The 22,769-nt window shown below is 37.4% G+C and overlaps 1 protein-coding gene across 1 annotated transcript in view; it reads left to right on the forward strand.

Moving 5' to 3' along the window:
• Positions 1 to 22,769, forward strand: part of cacna2d2a (calcium channel, voltage-dependent, alpha 2/delta subunit 2a) — a 215,613-nt gene that overhangs the window by 51,814 nt on the left and 141,030 nt on the right. The window contains exon 3 of the mRNA XM_055160452.1: positions 5,918 to 6,034. Coding sequence (XP_055016427.1) covers positions 5,918 to 6,034 — 117 coding nt within the window. The remainder of the gene's footprint in view (positions 1 to 5,917; positions 6,035 to 22,769) is intronic.

Raw genomic sequence — 22,769 nt, forward strand, 5'->3', positions numbered from 1 at the left:
CAATATCACTGTGTAAATAATGAGCTGTGTGCCTGGAAGTTAGCGAGTAGTAGAATGCTAATGGTGGTGCATTGTAACTTGTGTTTTATTTGAGTAAAGCGGCGTGTTCACCTAATGCAGGAAAATATCAGTATAGAAATGAAAACAATTGTGGTATAAAGCTGGGCTACCTGATCTGACAGCAAATAAATACACTTGTTAATTTGAAACTTTTAATTTTGTGAGTCAGGTTGCTTTCTACATCTTATCATGAAATATTTTATCAACCACAACCCCAGAAGAAGGAGTGTTGTGTGACACTTGCGTTTGGGGTGTGAGTGGATTGTGCTGTGTTTGTGTCCTTCACTGTCCCCTTGTTCCAATCTGTGCCAAAAAATTAATTCATCTGCATAGCAAGGTGGCCAGAAGCATGGTAAAATAGCCACAATATTGCATAATTTGCTTAATATTTATACATAATTGTAATGAGACTCACAGAAGATGATTATCGTAATAATAATTATGCTTTCATTATATTTATATTCATTATATTCTGTTGTGATTTTTCTGAGATTCAAAGTTCACTTTGGTGATCACTACTATCATACCCACAAGTGTCTTGGAATATTCCAGGGTATTCTGCCATTCTGTCCCCGCGGCCCCTCCAACCACCACCAATCACTCACTCACACACCACATTCATACGAGGCAATCTGAGTGTCTTGCCTAAAGACACAACAGTTCACTTCACCCACTTCAGTAGTATTCCCAGTGATCTCCCATCCAAATACTAACCAGGCCCAGCCTTTCTTTGCTCTTGAGATCTGTTGAGATTGGGCAATGACAGAGCAGCAGGAGCTGTCCTATCTTTTGATCTTCCATTTAAAATGAAATATGCTCAGCACACATGCATATTTGTGTGACTGTTTTGCATTAGCTGTTAACATGTGCCATTTACATTCTGGTCAGCTAAATGACATGTCTGTGTGAGCTGTGAGACAGGTGACATTCAGTGTTCAGATGGGCTCATATTTTGTCCTATTACAGTATTACAAAACCTGTGAATGTGCTGCACAGGTTCTGGGCTAATGGGTTTCCACCTGCTCCAAAAGGTCACTGTGCATGATTGTCAGGTGCACCACAAAACACAGCTTTCATTATAACAGAGGAGACTGCTGCTGCCAACCGTCCAATATGGAAAAGAGCCACTTGTGTATTTGAATTTATAATATTATTTATTACGCTATTATTTACATACTGTTTTGATTGTTGATAGTTTTAGGTCATTCAGTTGTGCTTAAATTGGAGCTGTTGTGTTTCATTTCATTTCACATTCATTTCTCAACTGTGCTACCTCATTAAATATAATGACTATTTTCAATACTGGTTATTGATTAGTGGGCCTATCTGGATATTAATCTTTGGAACAACCCTAGTATCCATAGTCTTATTGTGTAACTACCTAACCCTGTAGGGTAAACTTTGCAAACCTGCTCTGTAATGCAATTTTATTCCATGTATCAGTCTTTTCACAAATAGTGCACTGTGTAACTTTTCTGCTGGGAAGTCCGCCACCTATTTATCTCCATGGAAATGTTATGGTTTTGTCTGGAAGGTTCTACAGGCAGATGGGGTCATGTTACAGCTCAGAATGTTCAGTTAGAATGCATGTTTTTCAATGGATTTTTGACCAAAGAAGTCGTACTGGGAAACATTGTAGTCAGACATCTTCACGGTGACAAACAGGTGTCAGAAACCCAACCAGAACAGAGGCATAGTGCACCATAAATACACATGGACATGCTGAAAATGAATGAAAACTGATTTGAAAACATGAATTGCAAATGGATTCACGATTGCAATGCTTGTTAGAGAAATTGCAATTAGGTGTCACCCCTCTTGTTTCAGCGACCTCGGATGAACTAGTATGAGTAATTACAGTTTGAAGTAAGTGCAGCGATTGTGTTGTGGTATTTGTGCTGACCTTAAAGCTGTGCGGAGAGGCGCACGATGGATAGATGCAGGCTGGGTTTATTTACCATCATTATTGGACACAGACAAAGTGAACAGTCAATACTCGGTGACACTATCGGACATTCCAGTCTGTCTCTGCTTACACTGGGGAAAGTTTGCTACAAATTGACTACTTTCTGTAACTAATAAATGTCTCAGAAAACCAGAACAAATATACTGCAGCTGCTACCCCTGCCGCTGCTACTATACTTTTCCTCACTTTTACCACCCATAAAGTTATCTTACTAGCACTACCATAACCACTGACACTATATTATTTTCACTTATATATATTTTTTTACTTGTAGACCAGATACTAATCAATACTAAAACAAGCATTGAAACTAGATATTCATTGGAGCAGGTATCGATACAAAAAACTCATATTCACAGGACTGAAATCAACCTTTCCAGAATAGCTCTTGGGCTGTATCAGAACAAGTGTAAGACCATGTAAACCATTGTTTCCCAAAGACTGGTTTTCAGCTCTCAGGTGGGTCGCAAGAGATTTTTTTTGGGTCACGATTGGCTTTGTCATGATCTGCATGTAGGTCTGTAATATACATTTCTGACACATGAGAATTTATGTGAATGTATGCTTATTCCTTGTGAACTGGGATTTTCTGTGCTCACAAAGATAAAGACAAAGGACAGAAACAGTCTGAATGCTGCTCCTGAAATGCGTGTTGTGCTCTCCTCCTGCACCCCGGACTGGAACACACTACAAAAAAGCAAACAGGCCCATCTAGCTCATTAAAAATGTTGGAATGTTAAGACATATTTTGTATAATTTCTAATCTTTCAGTAATTACTTTATTGACTATTTTGTTCCAATATTGCTTGTACAATTGAATGTTGAAAAGAAAAAGAAATGAGCTACATTTAATGTCCAAATAGGTGACTTATGGATACATTTTATTGCTGCTTCAATTACTGTTTTTCATTGTTTAAAACTTGAGTAATACTAATTGTTGAGAGAAACACAATCACTCAACAGTAAAATATCCAATATTCAATAATGCTCAAATCCACGTTTATTTTGTGACTTATGAATAATGTCTATTGACTTGAGGCGCGAAGATTTGTGACTTTTAAAATATGAAAAAAACACTGGGAAACACTGACATAGGCAACGGTCATGGACCACTATGGAACCTACCTGGATGACTGAGGGAGTGCACAGATACTAGACCACATGTTACTATAAAATAAAGTACTATTATATATGCTGAAAATCATGTTCTATTGTTTGAAGATTTTTTTTTTATATATATATAATCTTCGTGGTATTGTGGTATCTGTATCAACTATATCTAATACATCTAATACTAGCATCTAATACTACTACGACGACTACTACTACCATTAAAGAACTGACTTATTTAATACATACAAATCATCTGTGCTTTAGCTCTCTTGCTTCAGTTAAAATTATTGTTTACTTTCTTTCTCTTTCATTACCCGATAGTCAACATATTAACAAATACAAATTATTTTCTATTGATGTCTCTATTTCATAAATAATTAACCGAGAGCATTACTTCCTCCACAAACATGGCTTTTCCTTGACTCATTTGTCTTTTCCGTCTGTAGTGACTAATTGCAGTAAATTATTAATTCGTCAAACAAGTCTGCACTTAAAACGACACTAATTTCTTTAAATATTCAATATTTTCCTTCGACCCACGTTTGTTTTGAAGAATAAACATTGTAAAAGTGGGTCTGTGGATGTCTGGGGGGCAGTGGTGGGATCAGTGTTAATCCTGGAGCTAGTTTGTACAGATGCTACAGTCCGCTGAGTCAGACTACTTTTACGTCCAGGGGGAAGGACTAATCTCTGGACTAGATTCCTCTCCTGTTTGGCTGTCTGTCAATGGACCAAGCATCTGTCCATCTCCCACAGCTCCCCTCTTATGCCCTACACGCACTGTCCCCTGTGGCCCATTTGTTTTACTTCCTTTATGAGCTTTGCGAAGTCGGCAAGCTGTTTTTGGCCTCTTAGCAGGTTGTAGAGGAAGTGCAGAGCGGTGTAGTGCAGTTGTAAGTGTCTCTGCTGTGAGCTCAGTCTGTTTATGTTTCGCTTCAGTTTTGACTTTAGAAATGTTCCTAGTGATGGGACTTTTGGCTCTTATGGGATCTGAATCCAAATCTGGAAAAAAAAAAAAAAAAAGACTGGCTTACATTTTTTTGTATGACAGAAGCCAATGTGAGAACTAATCACTGAGTGAAATAACCAAGGCTCAGATCTGTTTCAGATGGATCAAACTGAGAGTGGATGTGTGTTTAGCCTTTGAAATGATGCATGATCTAAATAAACATACACTTTTGTGCTGATTCTTGTATTGGTTCAGAATTAGTTTGTGTAAAAATACATTAAAACCAGAAATAAAAAAGATTTTGTTCTTTTATCAAATGAGAGCTGGTTCCAACCCTTCACATGAAAAAACTGGTCAAAAGAGCTGACTTGTTCACAAATGTCACATCACAAAATGTTACACTTTTTAAAATGAAAACTGAAAAGGTGATTTATTTTCATTTTACGATTCAGTCTAGATGCTTCCTGAGTTAACTTAAATGTGGGTGGGCGATAGAAAATCATGATCACTTCTTAGCCCTAAGTACCAGATCACAATTTTGATCATGATTGATGTTTTCTTAGTATCTTTTATACAGTCTTTAAAAGGTAAACCTATCTTCTGTTTCTTGAAGTTTATTCTTCACTGTGATTGGTTACATCCACCTGTCACTCACTCAGAACATGATGAACACTGACCAGTGGGAGGAGTGGGTGGGGAAAAGTGTCTGTTTCTGAACATAGAGATGCATTACACACACACACACACACACACAAAAAAAAAACAGGAGTCACAATATGGTGAGTTAGCAACAACAACAACAACAACAACAAAAATTACCATATGGCCCCGTCCTAATGTCATTGACCAGGGATTCCCCATTTAGTTCCTCGTCCTCCTTTTATAACATGCTAATAACACTGCTATCTTTTCAATATGATTTGTTAAGGCCAATTATTTTGTCAATGTCACTCATCATAACACGAGTAAAGCTATTTTGAAGTTCAACATTTTGTGTAAATGATGTATTGATTTTCTCCAGTATATTGTACTGATGTGTTGTGAGCAGGCTGCTTTGTAGTCCTGTGCTGGAGTATGCATTAGTTTAATGTGAAGCTGCTGATGAGTGGATACGACGGTTTTGTGTTTAAACCAGAGAGTGTCCTAATGGCCCAGTGCACTTTCCACTGTAGATGTTTAACTCTTTTGCTGACCACAGTCTGGATTCTGCACTGGCCCTTTACACATACTTTTGTTTTTCAATGAAGTTTGTTAGGGGCTGTGGTGTAACGTTGTGGGCAGCCACAGTGACAATCGAGTGCATTACATAATTCACCACAGAAACAAGAAAAACAGTCAGTGTTTTGTCACTCACAGTGAATGAGCTAGATTTTATACTTTATTCCTTTTATTTAAAGGGCCTATGTTATTTTCAATTTTATGTTATATATGTGTATAGGTATCCTCCTCAGAAACATACCTAGAGTTTTGTTTTGTTTCATTCACACATGTTTAACACACAAACCCTGCATCTTCTCTCAGATGGAAATACTCTGTTCCACCTTGTGATGTCATGTGGTAATACAGGAAGTGTTCCGCTGTGTTTTTAAATTCCATAAACCTTTACTGGAATCATTTCACCTCTGGAATGTCCAATCTCTACTAAGTCAAGTATATTTAGTTCAGTAACTTTTTTATACAATTCTTCTTCTTGAAACTGAGTAGTACCCACCTCTGCCTCTGCAAAGTTCAGCAAAAAGATTGTAGTAGCACAAATTTCACAAATGCATAAACTCACTGTGACTTTTTGATAATCTGTGCTACCATTGTAAAAATCTCTTCTGTTTCAGATTTATAATGAGAAGAAGAGCCAGTTCGAGATCAAGAGGAACAACCCCAAGGACTTAGTGGAGAGAGTGGCCCGGGACATCTCCAAACTGCTCAATAGTAAGAGGAAAGCACTGGAGGTAAACACAAGATACCATTCTCTTCAACATCACCGCATACTTAAACAGTTTTATCTTCAACACCCAAACATATGTCATAAGCCATTATACTCTAGTACCAGTTTAGAGGGCTTGATGTCTGTTTCCCGAGGCGAGCTGTATAATCGTTTTTTATTGCGTGAAGGAGAAATATTTTAAAGGTTATCAATTTAATGTCCGCTATTTGCAATACAATTATGCCGACTGCCATATGCCAGCACTGGTACGATGAGTTCTAAATTAGGGTTGAGAAACTTTTAACCTTAAGTCAAGAGACAAGCGGCAACGATGAGGGCAAATGAGAAAGAATAAATACTATTATGTTTAACTTCGTATTGGAATTGGAAAGTTAGTGTATTATTTGATTGAGTACATACATTTAAAAGGCTCGCTAATTGTCCAATACTAAAAAAGACTACTACCACTTACTACTATTACCTATTACCTACTGCTACCTACTACTACTGCCTACTACCTACTACTGGCCTACTATGGCCTACTACTGACTACTACTACTACTACTACTAACTACTACAATTAACTACTACCTATGACTACTACACTACCTACTGCCTACTACTGACTACTGCTGACTACTACTGACTACTACTGACTACTACTACTACTACTACTACTGACTACTACTGACTACTACTGACTACTACTACTGACTACTACTGACTACTACTGACTACTACTACTACTATTACTACTACTACTATCTAATACTACTACTACTTACTACTGGCCACTTCGACCTACTAACTACCACTACTACTACAACTACCTGAGACAAGTATGACCACTACAACTACTAGCCTTTGTGACTACAAACATTGAACTTTACTAGTGTTCAAAAGTTTACATAATCCTAGTGTTCTTTTTTTTTTGTGTTTCACCGTTTCGTCAGTCAAACGCTATGGGTGACGTCACACTTTTTATAGTCTATGCGTTAAAGACTAAATAAAAATTAACTCTCTAAATAAAAATTATCTCCTTTGAGTCAAGCAGGTGACACCAACAGGCAAAGTTACAAGTCATATCTGTGGAGAGGTAACACCACTCATAGCATGATTTTATTAATATTAGTAAATTAAGATTGGCATTATGTACGTTTAATGCTATACTGTGCAACACTCTAGGCAACGCAATAACATCTCCATGGTAACTAGCACATGACAGACCCTCCATCCGAAAAGTTACATCGTGCGCCTTTTAAGAACCTTTAGCGGGTCAATTCATGCCTGAAAGTCCATATTTGTCATTGCATGGTGTGTACATGACGGCTTGACTGCTTAAGTGTTTGAGAGCATAAATTCTCCTTTTGCTTTTGAGGCTCCACTGTGGTTTGAATGGGGTCTTGTTGGACAGTGCAGGATTCAGCTCAAGCTCCACGGGGCACACAGCACTGTCACCTCCATCCCGAGTGGAGAAAATCACTCAGGAGGCAGTGAAATGAGGTGAAAAAAGAGACGAATGAGAATGTCTCCCTGGGGTGCAGAAAAATCAAGCAAACGATGTTCAGAAATTCATAGATTTAAAAATGTGCAGGAGCTGGAGGGAGCAGGGGGCAGAGGAGGAGGAGGGGGGAGGCAGGGAGGGGCTGGGGGATACAAAAAAGTGTTCACAAAGGCACAAAGGCAAGCATGTTTGAAATTCTTATAACAACATCAAATCTGAATAGCCTAGCAACAAGTCCATATATAGAAGTTTAAGACTATGGTCGTTACAGTAATTTTTCTTCACAAATGCACGTTCCTGTGGCAACCATTGTTTCTTGCTTTTGATATACTCTTTGTCTAAATAAAATAAATAAAAGTAAATAAAAAATAAATAACCTAGTTCAATTTTGGCTTTGACATTTTCGTTTTGTGACCACATTGTTATTTTCAGCCCAATGAACGTGTGGATATTTGATATTTGGTCCATGTCAAATTCATGCTTGCTTATTTTTTCTGCTTTTTACACATAAAATCAGCAGAAAAGGTTCCCAGGTGCCCTGCAGAGGAGATAAGAGGAGCCTCTACCTTATTTTTTATCTCTTGAATTCAGGAAAACACCTTTTACACACTTTCACTATACAATTTATAGTAAAAGCAGCTATTTATAAAGGAAAAAATGAGAATGGATCACAGTGCTGATATATTTTAAAGGCATTTTGAGGACTGTAGGGAAGCAAGCGTAAAGACAGACAATTGTACAGACATAGTGGGCGAGGCTCACAGATCTAAATTCATCACATCAACAACATGCACTATAAAAAAAATGCTTTACTTTGCATATTAGTGTATTCAATTACAGGTGGTTTTATAACTCAAAAATACCCAGAAAAACAGGCATTCTGACTGTGAGCAGGGTCGCCTCTCTGCAGATCTGACCTGTAACTTGGTCTTGTTTGGTCTCCATAGAGACATATATAAGATAGAAAGGTTTAAAGGGACAGTTCAAAATTTTGGACAAAGAGCCTTATTTCCTACTGAGCCAGAGTGTTGGAGATGTGTGGAGACACTTTTTTAATATTCCATCTAGTCCTTGTATTTGCAGAGGTTGCTGGTGCTAGGCTAGCGCATGTCAATGGCCATAGTTATCCTGCCATTAAAAACAGTCTTACCCACTCCACAAAACACCTGAAGCAAATCTATTATTACGCCAGACTGCAACACTCTGGCTCACTAGAAAATAAGGTCCTATGTCCAAAATTCTAGACTGTCCCTTTAATACCATACCGTGAAACATTCCAGTCAAAGCAATTCCATTCCATTTCCATGGAGAAAAGCATTTGACAGACCCCCACCGGAAAAGTTCCACAGTGCACTTTTAATGTCAGATGCCCTTCGTACAGCTCATTGTGTGTCTTCCTGTGACTGTATTCAATTTAGGATTATTTATTTTGAAACACTAAGCAACAAGTGATATGTTTAATTTAGATTTATAGGAGTAAAATTGTCGACAAATGCATTTTCGTATTATTCATGCCGAGGAAGTGAAACGCTGTGAGCAGATAAGGAAGTCTACTGCTAGCCACATATTGACTGTTTTAATATTCCAGCCTGGTCCTACCCCCTGTAATGGTGATTTAACTGCGACACATAGGAAAAGATGGACGCACTATTTGTAGCGAGCCCATTAAAATACTGCTTATAAAGTCTGTGGGCCTAATTTATATTACTGACACAGATTTGAAATAGTGCTTATGGTGTGGAGGGAGAGAGGTTTCACATTTAGTCTTAATACTTTGAATAATGAGGATTTACTTGGCTGTATACCTGCTCTGACTCGTACTGAATCACAATGAATCGCATCTGTAATACTAAGAAATAATTTATGACAAAATGGCAGATGTTGCGTCATTTATTTCTACAAACAAGTTTATTTCAAATGCAGTTTTATTTCTGTTTTATGATCTGATAAGCGTGCATTCCTTCTTGCCTCTGGTTTTAGCATTTAACATCACAGTAAAAATGTGTGGGTGCATAGTTAATATAGCAATTAAATGTCCCACAGTACGGCATTAAAGGGACTATATTACACTATTTTCTGATCTATGTTTATAATGTTGTTTGCTCATGAAAAACATACCTGGTGTTGTGCTTTGTTTCATTCACACATGTTTAACACAAACCCTGCAGATTTAGGATGAGTTCTTCTCTAAACAGAAAACACTTTCTTCCACCTTGTGATGTCATGTAATATAGGAAGTGCTCCACTGTGTTTTTAACTCCATACACCTTCACTAGAATAATTTTGATAATTTCAGCCCTGGAACTGCTGATCTTTTCTGAACTAAAACTAAAAGGTAGCTGTTAACACAAGGTAGAACAGAGGATTTTGAGCTTTGGTGATGTAGGCAGACTAAAAATAAAGGATTACTTAAAAATGTGTGAATGAAACAAAACATGACTCCAGGTATGTTTTTAATGATGCAACAGCATTATTACATGCTCACAAAAGTAAATGTTGCATAATATAGGACCTTACAGTAGAACATAACTATAACATAACTACTTTGCATTTGTGCAATTACAGGCACTCTCATGGATTCAAAATATTATCTTGAAAAACATGCATTGTTACTGTGGGCAGCACCTCTCCACAGATATGACTGGACCTAATGGATATCCCAGAAGTTGTAGATCGCGCACTGGCCAATCAGTGAAGAGCTGTGAAGCCATGACGTCAAACTCAAGTGCCTGTCTGGGTCCCTTTTGTAGTACAGCACAACAGTAAACAAAGCGGTCGAGCCATACATTCTGTGTTGGCAACGATTCCCACAATCGAGGATTTAAAGCTGGAACAAAGAAAATGTTTGGTGAATTTTACCAAGGGGAAAGATGTTATTGCCCTTCTTCCTATGGAATGTGGCGTATTACATACGTCATGACCAAGATTGGTTAAATAAAAAAAGTACCTGCCTACTGTTGAGCAAACAAATCTTAATGCTGCAAGGTCACATGGTTTCCACGAAGTGAAACCGGCTGATGAATCAGACTAACTGCTTGTCTCCATGGAGATAGAAGAGTGATGCTAAAAAAAAGTTAAATGCTGTACGATGGACCATTTAAGTCAAAGCAATAACATCATAAACAAACAAGCACTTGGGGGACCCTTCACTGGAAAAAGTGTGGAACTTTAAGCTTACAGTGATGGCATTTCATAATATGGGTGGACTGAAACATTGCCAAGACAAGATCTATATGTCCTTATGAAGTATAGTGCTATAAATGTGATTGGTTCTGCTTGTATCATGGTAAATTGTAAGCTTTAAATTGCTACTTCTTTTGGCTCCTGTGTTGTAGTGGAAGGATTTGCTGTAGTGTAGATCTGCAGAGGACCAGGTCAAGTGAACATGCATATTCAAGTGCTGGAGTAACTCAAAGACCATCACTCTGAGTAGACTCAAAAGACTTAAGATAGCAGTGACAGGAAATGTGTTATTTTATGTATTTTTGGAGATATGTCTGTAAAAGTAACAGAAAAATAATTTTGGTTTGACAAATTGTTTTCAAACTAGGGAGCTATAGAGGTGAATACACTTTTTTGTGATCGTGAGTGGACCCCATCTTGTGTCTCGTCTCATGAAAATTGGGTCTCTCTCATTCCACCCCTATTGTGGTATTGAAATTGTATCGAGGCGTCCATTTTAAACCCATGCTTGCTTATATTATTTCGATTCGTACACAAAAAATCTAAAGAAAATGTTAGTTAAATATTTTGTGAACAATGCTTCTTGTTAGATAGTGACTGTGTTCTATTGAATCTATACTGAGCATTACCATTACATGTAGTTTTCCTGTTCTCTTTGTCTAATGTATCAAAGTAACAGCCCTCGACCTGCTGCTCTGAAAAAGGCTTTACCCAGAGCAGCTTCAGAGCACACACACAAGCAAACGTCATGTACAAATGGCTAACAAATGGAATCGGACTCCCTTCTGATTCAGCATGTTTTATGCAGTGGTGGAATGTAACAAAGTGAAAGTATGAAGTAGTGTACTTAAGTATACATTTTAGGTATCTGTACTTAGTAGATTTTACAATGGATACTGTTTACTTTTACTTCACTGCATTTGAGAGAAGGTATCTGTACTTTCCACTCCGCTAAAATTTTTTTTTAACTGAACTGAAAAGTAAAAGTATTTTTTATTATTGTTTGTCACCTGCAAAAGCCTGAGGAGTTTATATATTATATTAAAACACATTTGTAGTTTGAGCAACCAAAAATATTAAAATAAAAACAGCTAGGGGAAAAAAAAAATCTATTATTTCTGTTGAATAAAATTCAGCACAAATCTGTATCAAAATCACTACATTTGAAGCTTTATAAGACATAAAATGTGAGCTTTATACTTTTACGTTAACAATATCCAAGTCTCACGATACAATATCGTCACGGTATAAACCTTACAGTACGATGTTTATTGCAATATTGTGGGAAAGCTCACGATATGATGGGGAGGCTCACGATTAGGGATGTAACAAGATCCAAATTTCTCAGTACGATATTTTCTTGATATATTGACATCTTACGGTGTGATATTTATGGTGAAATTTTGTGGAGGCTATGCCTTGACAAGACTTAATCCAAAGAACAGTGCTTAGAACTGTTATTTCTTCTTGTAGTCTACACTGTAATGAAGCAAAGGATCATTCTCTATGTAGTTCTCTTTGTCTTTTTTTTTTTTTTTTAGCTATTAGGGTCAGGTCAAGCGGTAACGGAGGGAAACTTGCAGATCTTTTACAGGGGCAGATCTTTTACATTCAAATAGCTCTTATTCAGAAACTAGAGGAACTATTGAAATAAGTAAGGTAATAGAATGTAGGAAAGAGTTAGTACTCCAATAGGGTAAAGTTAAACCTGCGATATTCTTTCAAGTTGTTTACAAAAAATAAATAAACTCATGTCGGAGGGAATGAATATATGCAGCACTTTTTGGGCAATAAATACAAACAGTGATAACTAGCGGTTCTCACTTACATATCCTTAACAAACTGGTTTGAATATTTGCTTAATATAGTTTTCTACCATATGGTACAAGATTAGGTTGAAAAACGTCTTACTTCTTGAGTAATGAGATTTTATATGAAGAAAGGTCATGGTAACAGAGGGAAAAGTAATGGAGGGAAAATTGTGCAAGCAAGTAGAAGGTGCATGATTTTGCATCATTTGTCCGCTTTTTTCTTCTGAATACTTTAATATTACTTCAAAATGAAAGGAAACTATTTCTATAAAATATGTCAGTCCTTCCAAGCAAATTTTTATCATTTTAAATACATTTAAAAAAAAAAATCATGTACCTTCATCAACAGTTCAAAGATGGAATAACACAAGATATGATGAAATACATCCATTTATTTACATGATTTGCAGGTCTTTGAAATTTGGGAAATCAATTTTTGTTCCATGTTGCATACATGGTATTTTTAAAACATATGTAACTTTAGAACCAAAAATGGTACAGAAAAAAGGTCAACAGTTTCATAAACTAGAGTACATATGTATCTGTTGAATACATTTTTATATCAGATGCATTAACTTGAATTTTTGGCCTTGCTGTTTACTTCTGCTTGACCGGGCCCTATTGCAGTTTTGGTTTTACTCTTTAAGTAGACCTACATTTTTAAACCAGTACTTAACTTTTACATTAGTAACCTAGATATTTTTTTATTATCTGTTGAACAACCATTTCGAATATTTTTCACTTTTTAACTCAAACCAAAACTGTACAACTTTAAAGTTTTTTAGTCTTTGCTACAGATTGACATCAACTAATATCAGTTAAGGAACACTTTATTGCCCCCATAGATAAATTTGTCCTCTGCATTTGACACATCCTTCAGTGTCTCTGGGGCAGCCTGTCAGGAGCAGTGGGGACCCATCTCCAGATCTTGAGTCAAACTTGGTCAGTACTACCTTAGCTGAAGATTTAACCTATGGTGCATGTCTTGTGTTCTTCCACAACAGCAACAACATATATCAATATCTACTGAAAAAGTCCATAGAACAATCTCTATCTTTTTCTACTGCCTCTCAAAGATGAACTGTCACTCAATCTAGTATTGGGATTTTCTCTCCTGAGGTAGTCGCATGTACACCCTGAAGCAACAGTCAGACACATACCATGTTTCATTCCCATCGAAGCCTTAAGAGCAGGATTGTGGAAAGCTCTTAAGTCATAATTTCACAGAAGGGACTGGTGCAATAGAGAAGGGACTAAGGTTGGTCTAATCCAATTATACAGATCTCAATAGTGTTCCAATAGGGTTTAGTACAGAGGCTACAATATGGCCGCCGCTGGGGCTAAAATACACACAGCAAGTACATGTGAGCAGATGAGCCATTGAGTTAAAGCTAATGTACAATAAGGTGGATATGTTTACAGACTGTGCATGTCCTGAAGGCAGTAGTCGTATTGTTATAGAGGCAATTCTCAGTGGTACAAGCAGACGATTAGGTGGAGATGAGTTATGAGACTTCTGTACAATGCTATTATTGGCTTATTTTAGAACTAATGGCAGCTTTGTAATACGATAAAAGCAATAAACCTACAAAAACGTAAATGGAATATATTCAACCTCATTGTGGTGTTATAAATGTGGTGTTTGAATGTGTGTGTGAATTGATGTGTGGTTCTTTATGCATAGCTGCTTCAATTCTACTTTCTATTGATTACGTAAGCTATGCATATGTGTACTCTATTCGTGGTTTTCAGCTTTCTGTTATGTTCAGTATTTTAAGGACTTCTTGCCATTCAAAATATAAAATGTTGTGTTTAAAATTGTTAACAAATTGGAAAATTGCCGTTTTGCTCAAATCCTCTGTTCCACCTTGTGATGCTATGTTGTGGTAGCCTGATTCATCAGCCAGTTTCACTTCGTGGAAACTGTCTGACCTCGCAGCATTAGGAATCGTTTGCTTGATGGTAGGCGGGTACTTTTTTCATTTAACCAATCCTTGCTATTTTGTTGTGACTTATGTAATGCGCCACTAACGGGGCTAACTGGTATATTAAGCTTTTCCCAAATCCCGTAGGAAGAAGGGCAATAATGTCTTTCCCCTTGATAAAATTCACCAAACATTCTCTTTGTTCCGGGAATCATTGCCAAGACAGAAATAGTGGCTCTTTACTGACTGGCTGGTGCCCAAACTTGTACTTCCAGGGTTTTTGCAAACCGTCTAGTATATTCTGATTTCTGACCTAGTCGCTGGAGAGAAATTAAATTGAGCGGAGGCACTAGTTGGCGCCAGCCTGGCTAATGTTGTGATAGTTTTCAAGTTAACAGCTACCTTTCAGCTTTAGGTCAGTCGAGATTGGCTGAAATCATCTAAATGATTCTAGTGAAGGTGTATAGAGTTTAAAAACACAGTGGAGCACGTTCTGTATTACCACATGACATCACAAGGTGGAGCAGAAGTTTCAGTTTGACAGAAGAACACTTGTCTGTGTGTTAAACATGCGTGAACGAAGTAAAACACAGCTCCAGGTATGCTTTTGATGAGGAAACGACATTATAACATACATCAGCAAATAGCGTAAACCTTTAAGTATAGCCATAATCACTTTGGGAATACACATATTTTCTCTCTCTCTCAATAAGTTCACTTGCTTTGTCAGTTAATGGAGGGTAAACTTATTGTGCAGGTGTAGGTCTATTTCTGACTGTGTAAATCCATCAGGCAGTGTGAATTTTGTCTGGTTCAGAGGGAGAAAACTCAGCCATGGGTGTGGGGTCAGGAGAGAGGAGCAGAGGTCTGGTCTGTCATGTGTCATCATGTTACACCCATTCATAATTCAGAGGGACACTTACGCTCTCATGCTGGTGTCATACAAACAGGTGGAGCAGACCAGAATGGGGTCAAAATCGAAAAGTGAAAACCTTTACCTGCCTTCATGAACTACTGACTTTGGGCATCTGACGAATTGAAGCAGTGTTCAAACTTATTTTCTCTAGATTTCATTAAACTTTCTGACTAGAGCAAGTTCGCCTGCCTTGTTCAACGATGGATCAGTATTTATAAAGGTGACATGTGTATACCCTCCTGGAAAAAATGGCGTCACCCAAATCTTACTGACCAGAGGTAAACTTTAAAAATTCATGCACTCTGTTTGACAAATATCTCAGTATTTGTGGGTCAGAAGAAGTTTAGTCTTTGAATGTGTGAGGTTTATATAATTTGAAAAGACTGTGAAACTGATCAATGAATTATATCAAGAAGGCTAGTTTATAAGAAGAATTGAATGTTGTGTAACAGTTAATTGTCTGTTAAGAGAGTCTCATTCAGTTTAACATTGTGACCATTACGTAAACAATTATAGTGCTTTTTAAATGTTTTGAGATCCTCTGTTTAGATTTCTAGAGTTCAGTGCTTCACTCATTTATTTTGCCAAAATCTGCAGTCTTAGTCTTCTGTTTTTTTGTGTGTTCTTTATCTTTTTTTTACTCATAAGCCGCCAGCTTTGCTTTGACACAAATGGCCCATAAATTTCTCAGATTGGTTAAGCTGCGTGTCAGTTTCACCCATCGTAAATAGGGGAGACAGGATACAGTTCCTTACGTCTTTGTGAAGTAGAGTAAAAGCACGTGGTGTTGACTGGCTAGGCAAAGATTTACTATCTCTCCGCACCCCGCTAAGAAAAGCTTATTGCTACAGTAGTTTAAAGTGTATGCCTACTATACATTTGTACACACATCTTCTAATGACTCAAGTCTCTCAGAGCTCTTGAGTTGTGCCATTCCCAGCAGCAGCAGCAGCAGTAATATAGAGCAACAGCTGGTGTGCCCACAATGAATTACTCCACTGACGGCAAGTGATTATGTCCCTCCTGTTGGCATCAAACAATGACAAATGAAGGAGTCGGCCTCAGTTCAGAGAGAAGGAGATTTCCCCCAGCCCTCTCCTCTGCACCTCCATCTGCATGCACTCTTGGGTCATCTCTTATGGAAATGTACAGGGACCTGTCTAATTGTGCTTATTAGTTCATGTTTATTACACAAGATCAATTCTTTTGAGCCATGTTAGAATGTTGTTTTCTCAAAAATATACCTGCAATGTTGTGGTAGTTATCAAGTTTACAGCTACCTTTTACCTTTTGTTAAGTAGAGATGGGCAGTTCCAGGGCTGAAATTATCCAAATTACGCAGGTTTACTAAAATATAAGACAATGAAACCAAAAAAACTTTCCAGAAATATCTTCAACTTTTAAAAAATGTATCCAGTTTGATCACAATTTAGACAGCCGAACTATACAATGACCCATTTTCGTACAATGACCTAAAGTTTGTTTACATCGCACTTTTCTACCTCCAAGGCACTCAAAGGACTTAATATCAAGGAACCACTCACCCATTCACACAATATTCATACATCAATGAACACAGACACTGAGGGCAAGGTGGGTTAAGTGTCTTACCCAAGGACACAACGACAATAATGAGAGCTGGAATCACACCGCCAACCTGTAGGTCTGTGGATCTAACCGCTCCACCAATGATGTTTTGTGTCGAGAGCGGGATTCGAACGGCGAACCTTGGGATCGGTGGCCAAACAGCTGCTTTCGTCTGTGTGGTTTAGAAGCCATCTTGTTCCCTCGTCTCCACTGCGATCTACATTCTGAGCGTTGACCTCCCTAAGGCTCCCTCTGTCACTGTGATACAGCCAGCTCTCGTCGCGCTGGCCTGTGTTCATTTACACAGCCTAATGAATTACAAGGACTTCATAATTAAGTGTGTGTGTGCTGTGTGTGTGTTGTGTGTGTACTGTGAGAAGGTCAGATGGCTGGAATAACTAATCAACCCAATCAACATTTAGCGGTGACATGCTAGCAGTCCTGGAACAATTTGGATATGATGTTGGATAAGGCGACATGCAGCCCCTTGCCTCCTTCCATTACTGCCTTATGAGAGGGGGGAAAAAAAGTGTAATTTAAAAGCCTGCAACAGTGGTGGAGTAATTTGGTTTTCCCATTTCCTGTAGGCCTTTGAGGAGCGGTTATAACTGTGCAGGTCCCACCAGGGAGACACACAAACTAGGCCAAGCTCCACTTGCACTGAAATAGAAAACTTTACCACTCACTTTGCCTTAATTGGTTAAAAATTAGTCATTCAATCAAGTTCCTCTGGGTTTACAAGTATGTCATCGTGTGAGGTTGGTTTTCAAGTTTCCGAGATGGAGCAGAAGGTGTCTGAAGAACGATGGATAAAAAAAAATGACCCTGTTTTAAAATTTGGGGTTAGCCTCATTTGTGATTTCCAAGGGTGTATCTCAGGCACTAAGAAGCTGCATTAAACTTCAAGATTGACTTTAACTATTGCTAAGGAAGTCACTGAATACTTTTGTCATTTGTCTTTATTATGCAACCTTTTTTTTTGGGCTTGTATTTTTAATCTCTGTAGTAAAATGCGTAGTAACAGTAAAAGTGGCAGTAGTTGTATGATGTATGGAAAACTAAAAGTATATAGACACAAAAGCACTTTCAGTATGTTTTGCAATGTTAAATTAATTAATAAGTCATGAAAATAAAAAAATAAATTAGACTTTTTCATGGGCATAGTGGTTTGGTACTTAGTTCATCCTTAATTATTGTATCAAATCTTGACAAAATTTGATCAAATATGATGCATGGTATAGAAATACATTGCAAAATCATTCACAGTCAAGTCAAAATCACAATTCAAATGATTATAATACATAAATCTCCCAGACATAATTTCCTCAGCCAAAAAACTAAATATCCATTCCTACATATAAAACCTGTTAGCGCTGTACTTTAACTTTAGATCTCAGGAAACGGGTTCCTCCTTCTTCTTCTATTGCTTTAGCACTTCATATTTCCGTCTTGCTCCTGGCTATGTTAAAATTGCACTTTCAATAGAATCATATCTTAAAATGCAAATCGCAAATCTAATCGCAATCATAATGCTTGTCTTACAAATTGCAATACCACCGTTTTTACTAAACTGATAAGATAAGACATCTGAGGTCTTTATTTGTCCCACAGTGAGGAAATTCCTGTGTTGCAATGCAAAATACAACAACAACAGGAGAATGGAAAATATGCAAACAAATATAAAGATAAATAATAAAGAAATACACCTATTATGAAGATTATGTCTTGTTTTGTTACAATGTTCCATGAAATGATAACCTTAAATATTCTGTTATTTCATAAAATTGACTTTTGTGAGCTATAAGTCATTTTATAATGTTACCTCGTCAAAAACATGCCTCAAAATGTGCTGTTCCACCTTATGATGTCATGTAGTGGTTTTCAAGTTAGCAATTCCAGGACTAAAATTATCCAAATGATTCTAGTGAAGGCGTATGGAGTTTAAAAACACAGTAGAGCACTTCCTGTTTTATGACATGACATTGCAAGGTGGAACAGAGTGTTTCTGTTTGAGAAAAAAAAAAACTCAGCCTAGATATGCAGGATTTGTGTGAATGAAACAAAACATAACTCCAGGTCTGTTTGTCATGAGGAAACAACATTATAACATAGATCAGAAAATGGCTTTATAGGGGCTCTTTAAATCTGGTCATGAGTCCTCCAATAGCAAACCTGTAGTCACATTATATTTGACTTTGACTATAGGACACTCATTACATTTTTTTTCAGAGTATTTGGGTAAATGATGCATCAGGAGCCACAGTCTAGTGCCCCTCTCTCACGCAGGCGCACACACAGTGAATCTCCGCCCCCAGTCCCTGTCCTCTGTCATTCAGATGTATGCACCTCCATTAGCAACCATCTGTTAAACCTGCAGCCACGCACCCCATCACACACACATACACATATACACACACACACACGGGCGTGCTCACCTCATCAACACGGAGGAGACGACACAACTTCCTCAAGGCTTTCTCAAGTTTTTTTTTTTTTTTTTTTTATATCATTGTCTTTCTGACCTTCAAAGTAGAACTTGTACTTTTGCACTTACGAACAGGTGTTGTTATTTGATGAGATGTAGAATAAACTATATCTCATCACATCAGGAAAACTGTGCTCAAAGCTGATGCATTTTTTCAACAAGTGATGGGTTTACATGGTCTATATTAAACTGAACGTGCATAGGGCAAAGCAATGAATCAAGTTTTAATCAAGATAGAGATTCTGGCATTTCTAATCATCAGTGATTTTAAATAGCAAATAGTCACAGTCTGTTTTGTTCATGATCAGCAAATTAAATCTATTAATATATTATTATTATTATTATTATATATTAGTGGGACAAATAATAATCAATCAATATGCGGTACGACAGAAATGTGATTTTATTTATATTTTTGTCATATCACCAGTCCTAGTCAGACCTTGTGCTCATGACGTTCCTTTGTGTTTTTGAAGTCCATACATGTGCACCAGACATGTTCTGATTACATCAGTTTTTAAATAGCATCCATCTTTTAGCATTTTTATGCTATAGCTGCCCCAGTGCCCTGTAAAGTTGTGTATATCACCCTGATCAGATGGAGGTACTTAGTTACTTAGTTACTAGTTACTTAGGCTAGTCAAGGCTATATCTAAGAGAATCTTCCTGGTTTTACCACTGGAAATAGAATATAATATCAATTTTAAGTTAAGTTTTCTGAGACTGAAGGACTTTTCAGCAAGGAATTCAAAGACTCTATACATTTATAATAGAGCAGATAGTTTTTTCATACTTTTGTATGAAATTATTCTTGCATTGCTCTGAATACACAATATTCATCCATTACCAACAACCTTGTTACTTGACAACACATGGCTCATATACATAAATCAGTATGTGATGGCCTTGTTTCTGACCAAGATACATATGTTTAATGCACTAATACTGTGGCAATATGATAACATCCTCATGGAGAAAAGATGATGGCTGTTGACTGACTCACTGCAGTTCTGCTTGGTCAATACCACACAATGTTTTAATAAAATTTATTACTTTATCACCTTTTAACAGGCCTGTCAGAGTAACAATTTTTGAAGTTCGATATATTGCTGAAGAAATGTATAGATGACAAACAATGAAATTGCTGAATAAATAAATAATGGCTACTAAAAATATTGTTCCATCTTTCATATATTGAACAGTAAATCAATCTAGTCTTTATTGTGATAGGTCTACCTTTAAATACACTACATTTCATCAAAACACATCCATTGCACTTCATACTTTTGTTTACTCAGCCATTCATATTTCCTGATGTAAAAGCAGATAGCAGTGTGTCTCGTAATAGCTCAGGTCAGTCTTCCACTCCCACCAATGAAAGGTCACCCATCCCTCCCACTGTTTCTGTTACCGCTTTGCACATTACACAAAATGTCACAACCTGATCTGCCTTCAACTCTACGCATTGCCTCCAGCTCTTCCTTCACATCTCCGCTACACGCTTATTTTGGCTCCCCACATGCTTTTCCAATGCTTTGATTTTTCACCAAACAATATTTCCCATTTCAGACAGAATCTTTCATTTTTGAGTGACAATATACAAGCAGGAAGTTGAGTCGTGGGTGCGGGGTGAAGGTTGATTCAGTGTCTTAATTATCAAAGTTGTTCTTGAAAAGCCCCTGAAAAAAATGCACTCTGTATTTAAGCAACTTGTTCACGTAGCAACAGCATCTGCGTCTCTTTGCCGTTTTCCCCGTCAGCAAGACAAATGAATAGAAATGACTGCTTCGGAGCTTTTATGCCCCCCTCTCTCCAAGCTGCATAAAACCTATACTCCCAGTTTTCCATGTACGCTTTTGTATCCACGGAGACGAGGACAAAGAGGCAGAAAGCGCTAAGCTAAAATGCAAACGTTCGTCTAATTGCATACAACTCATTTTTCTGTGTTTTTTTTTTCTTTCCCATTTGCCACAATTGGAAAAGATCTTTTGTAAAATCATGCTTCCAATCGAATGCGAAAGATGATTCTCCTGCATACTGAAATACCGACGCAGTGAGGGGCCATGTCTGAACAAGGAGCCAATTTCAACATTTTTGATTTTAGAATGGTCATTATTTTCTTTGGAAACCAGTAGAACCCCAGGGTTTATATTGAAAACTTCTGTGTGTACGTATTGTAGAGTACAAGACAACATTGCTATAGAATGGCGCCACACAATGCATTAAAACTGTTATTGAGGAAGAGCTGCATGGCGACTGTTCAGGGGCCCTGCTTAGTATTGCTTGTATGGACACAATAACACAGTTTATCTTAGCTTTAAAGGCTCTATGAATCTTTACTGGTGGAGGGCCTACAAGTTGCTTGTCTCCATGTTATTTATTTGCCTGGAATGTTCCACAGTATGGCATTAAACTTGCATTTATTCAATTACATGGATTTTATTGTTCATGCAATCTTAATGTGAACAGTTGCCTTTCCACAGATCTAACTCGTAACTTGGTCTGGTGGCTTCACATGCTTGCCATTGTATGGAGACAAGCAGGTCCACCAAAAGTAACATTCTACATCTTTAAGTTTGAGTAAATTTTTCCTAGTTGATAGGGACTGGTCTTCAGTTACTCTGTTTGAATGGTTGTGTCTCTTTCTGATGATTAATTCATGCAGATGTGCTTTGATCTTTATTGCATTTTGTTTTTGGAAATTAAATAATTCAAATAATATGGCCATGCACATTTCTACAAATAAACAGAAAAATGCGACGCCAAATGCTCTGCTAAAGTTCCATGTGTTTTAGTTGCTGTTGTTTATCGGTTGTATCCTGGTGCTGACCCTGATGTGCGTTTAAAGCACACTGATTTGGGTTAGTGTTCAGCCTCACTGCTCCTGTGGACACATGGAGCGGGAGCCTCAAATAATGGGCCTGTCTCTGAAGGAGCTGTTAGTTCTCAACAGTCATTGATTGGAAGCACACACTTTTCACAGTACGCTGCCTTTACATAACAGACACATGTACACACTGCAAATAACATGTAGCATCTGAGGCTTAGGCCAAGGCTCAGCTAAACGCTCTGTGTACATCATTTGAACACATTAGCATCATAATGTCAGTGAAATGTGGCCATGCAAGTCTCGATCACTTAAATACAATCTCACATAGTTAAACATTATGAGATGTACAAATCTGCTTGTTAAATGTTTAATTGTTGCATAAACTTTAATATATGGATATTTATTTGCTTTATTCTGCTAGATGGGGTCAAGAGACATTTTTTCCTTGTTTTCTATACATCACCCTGTAAATGTGTTGTATTTTGCCATGAAATATCCCAAAAGTAAATCGACAAATGT

Source organism: Boleophthalmus pectinirostris, unplaced genomic scaffold (assembly GCF_026225935.1).
Source record: "Boleophthalmus pectinirostris isolate CB_2022bp ecotype Guang Dong unplaced genomic scaffold, ASM2622593v1 HiC_scaffold_3, whole genome shotgun sequence".
Lineage (NCBI taxonomy): Eukaryota > Metazoa > Chordata > Actinopteri > Gobiiformes > Gobiidae > Boleophthalmus > Boleophthalmus pectinirostris.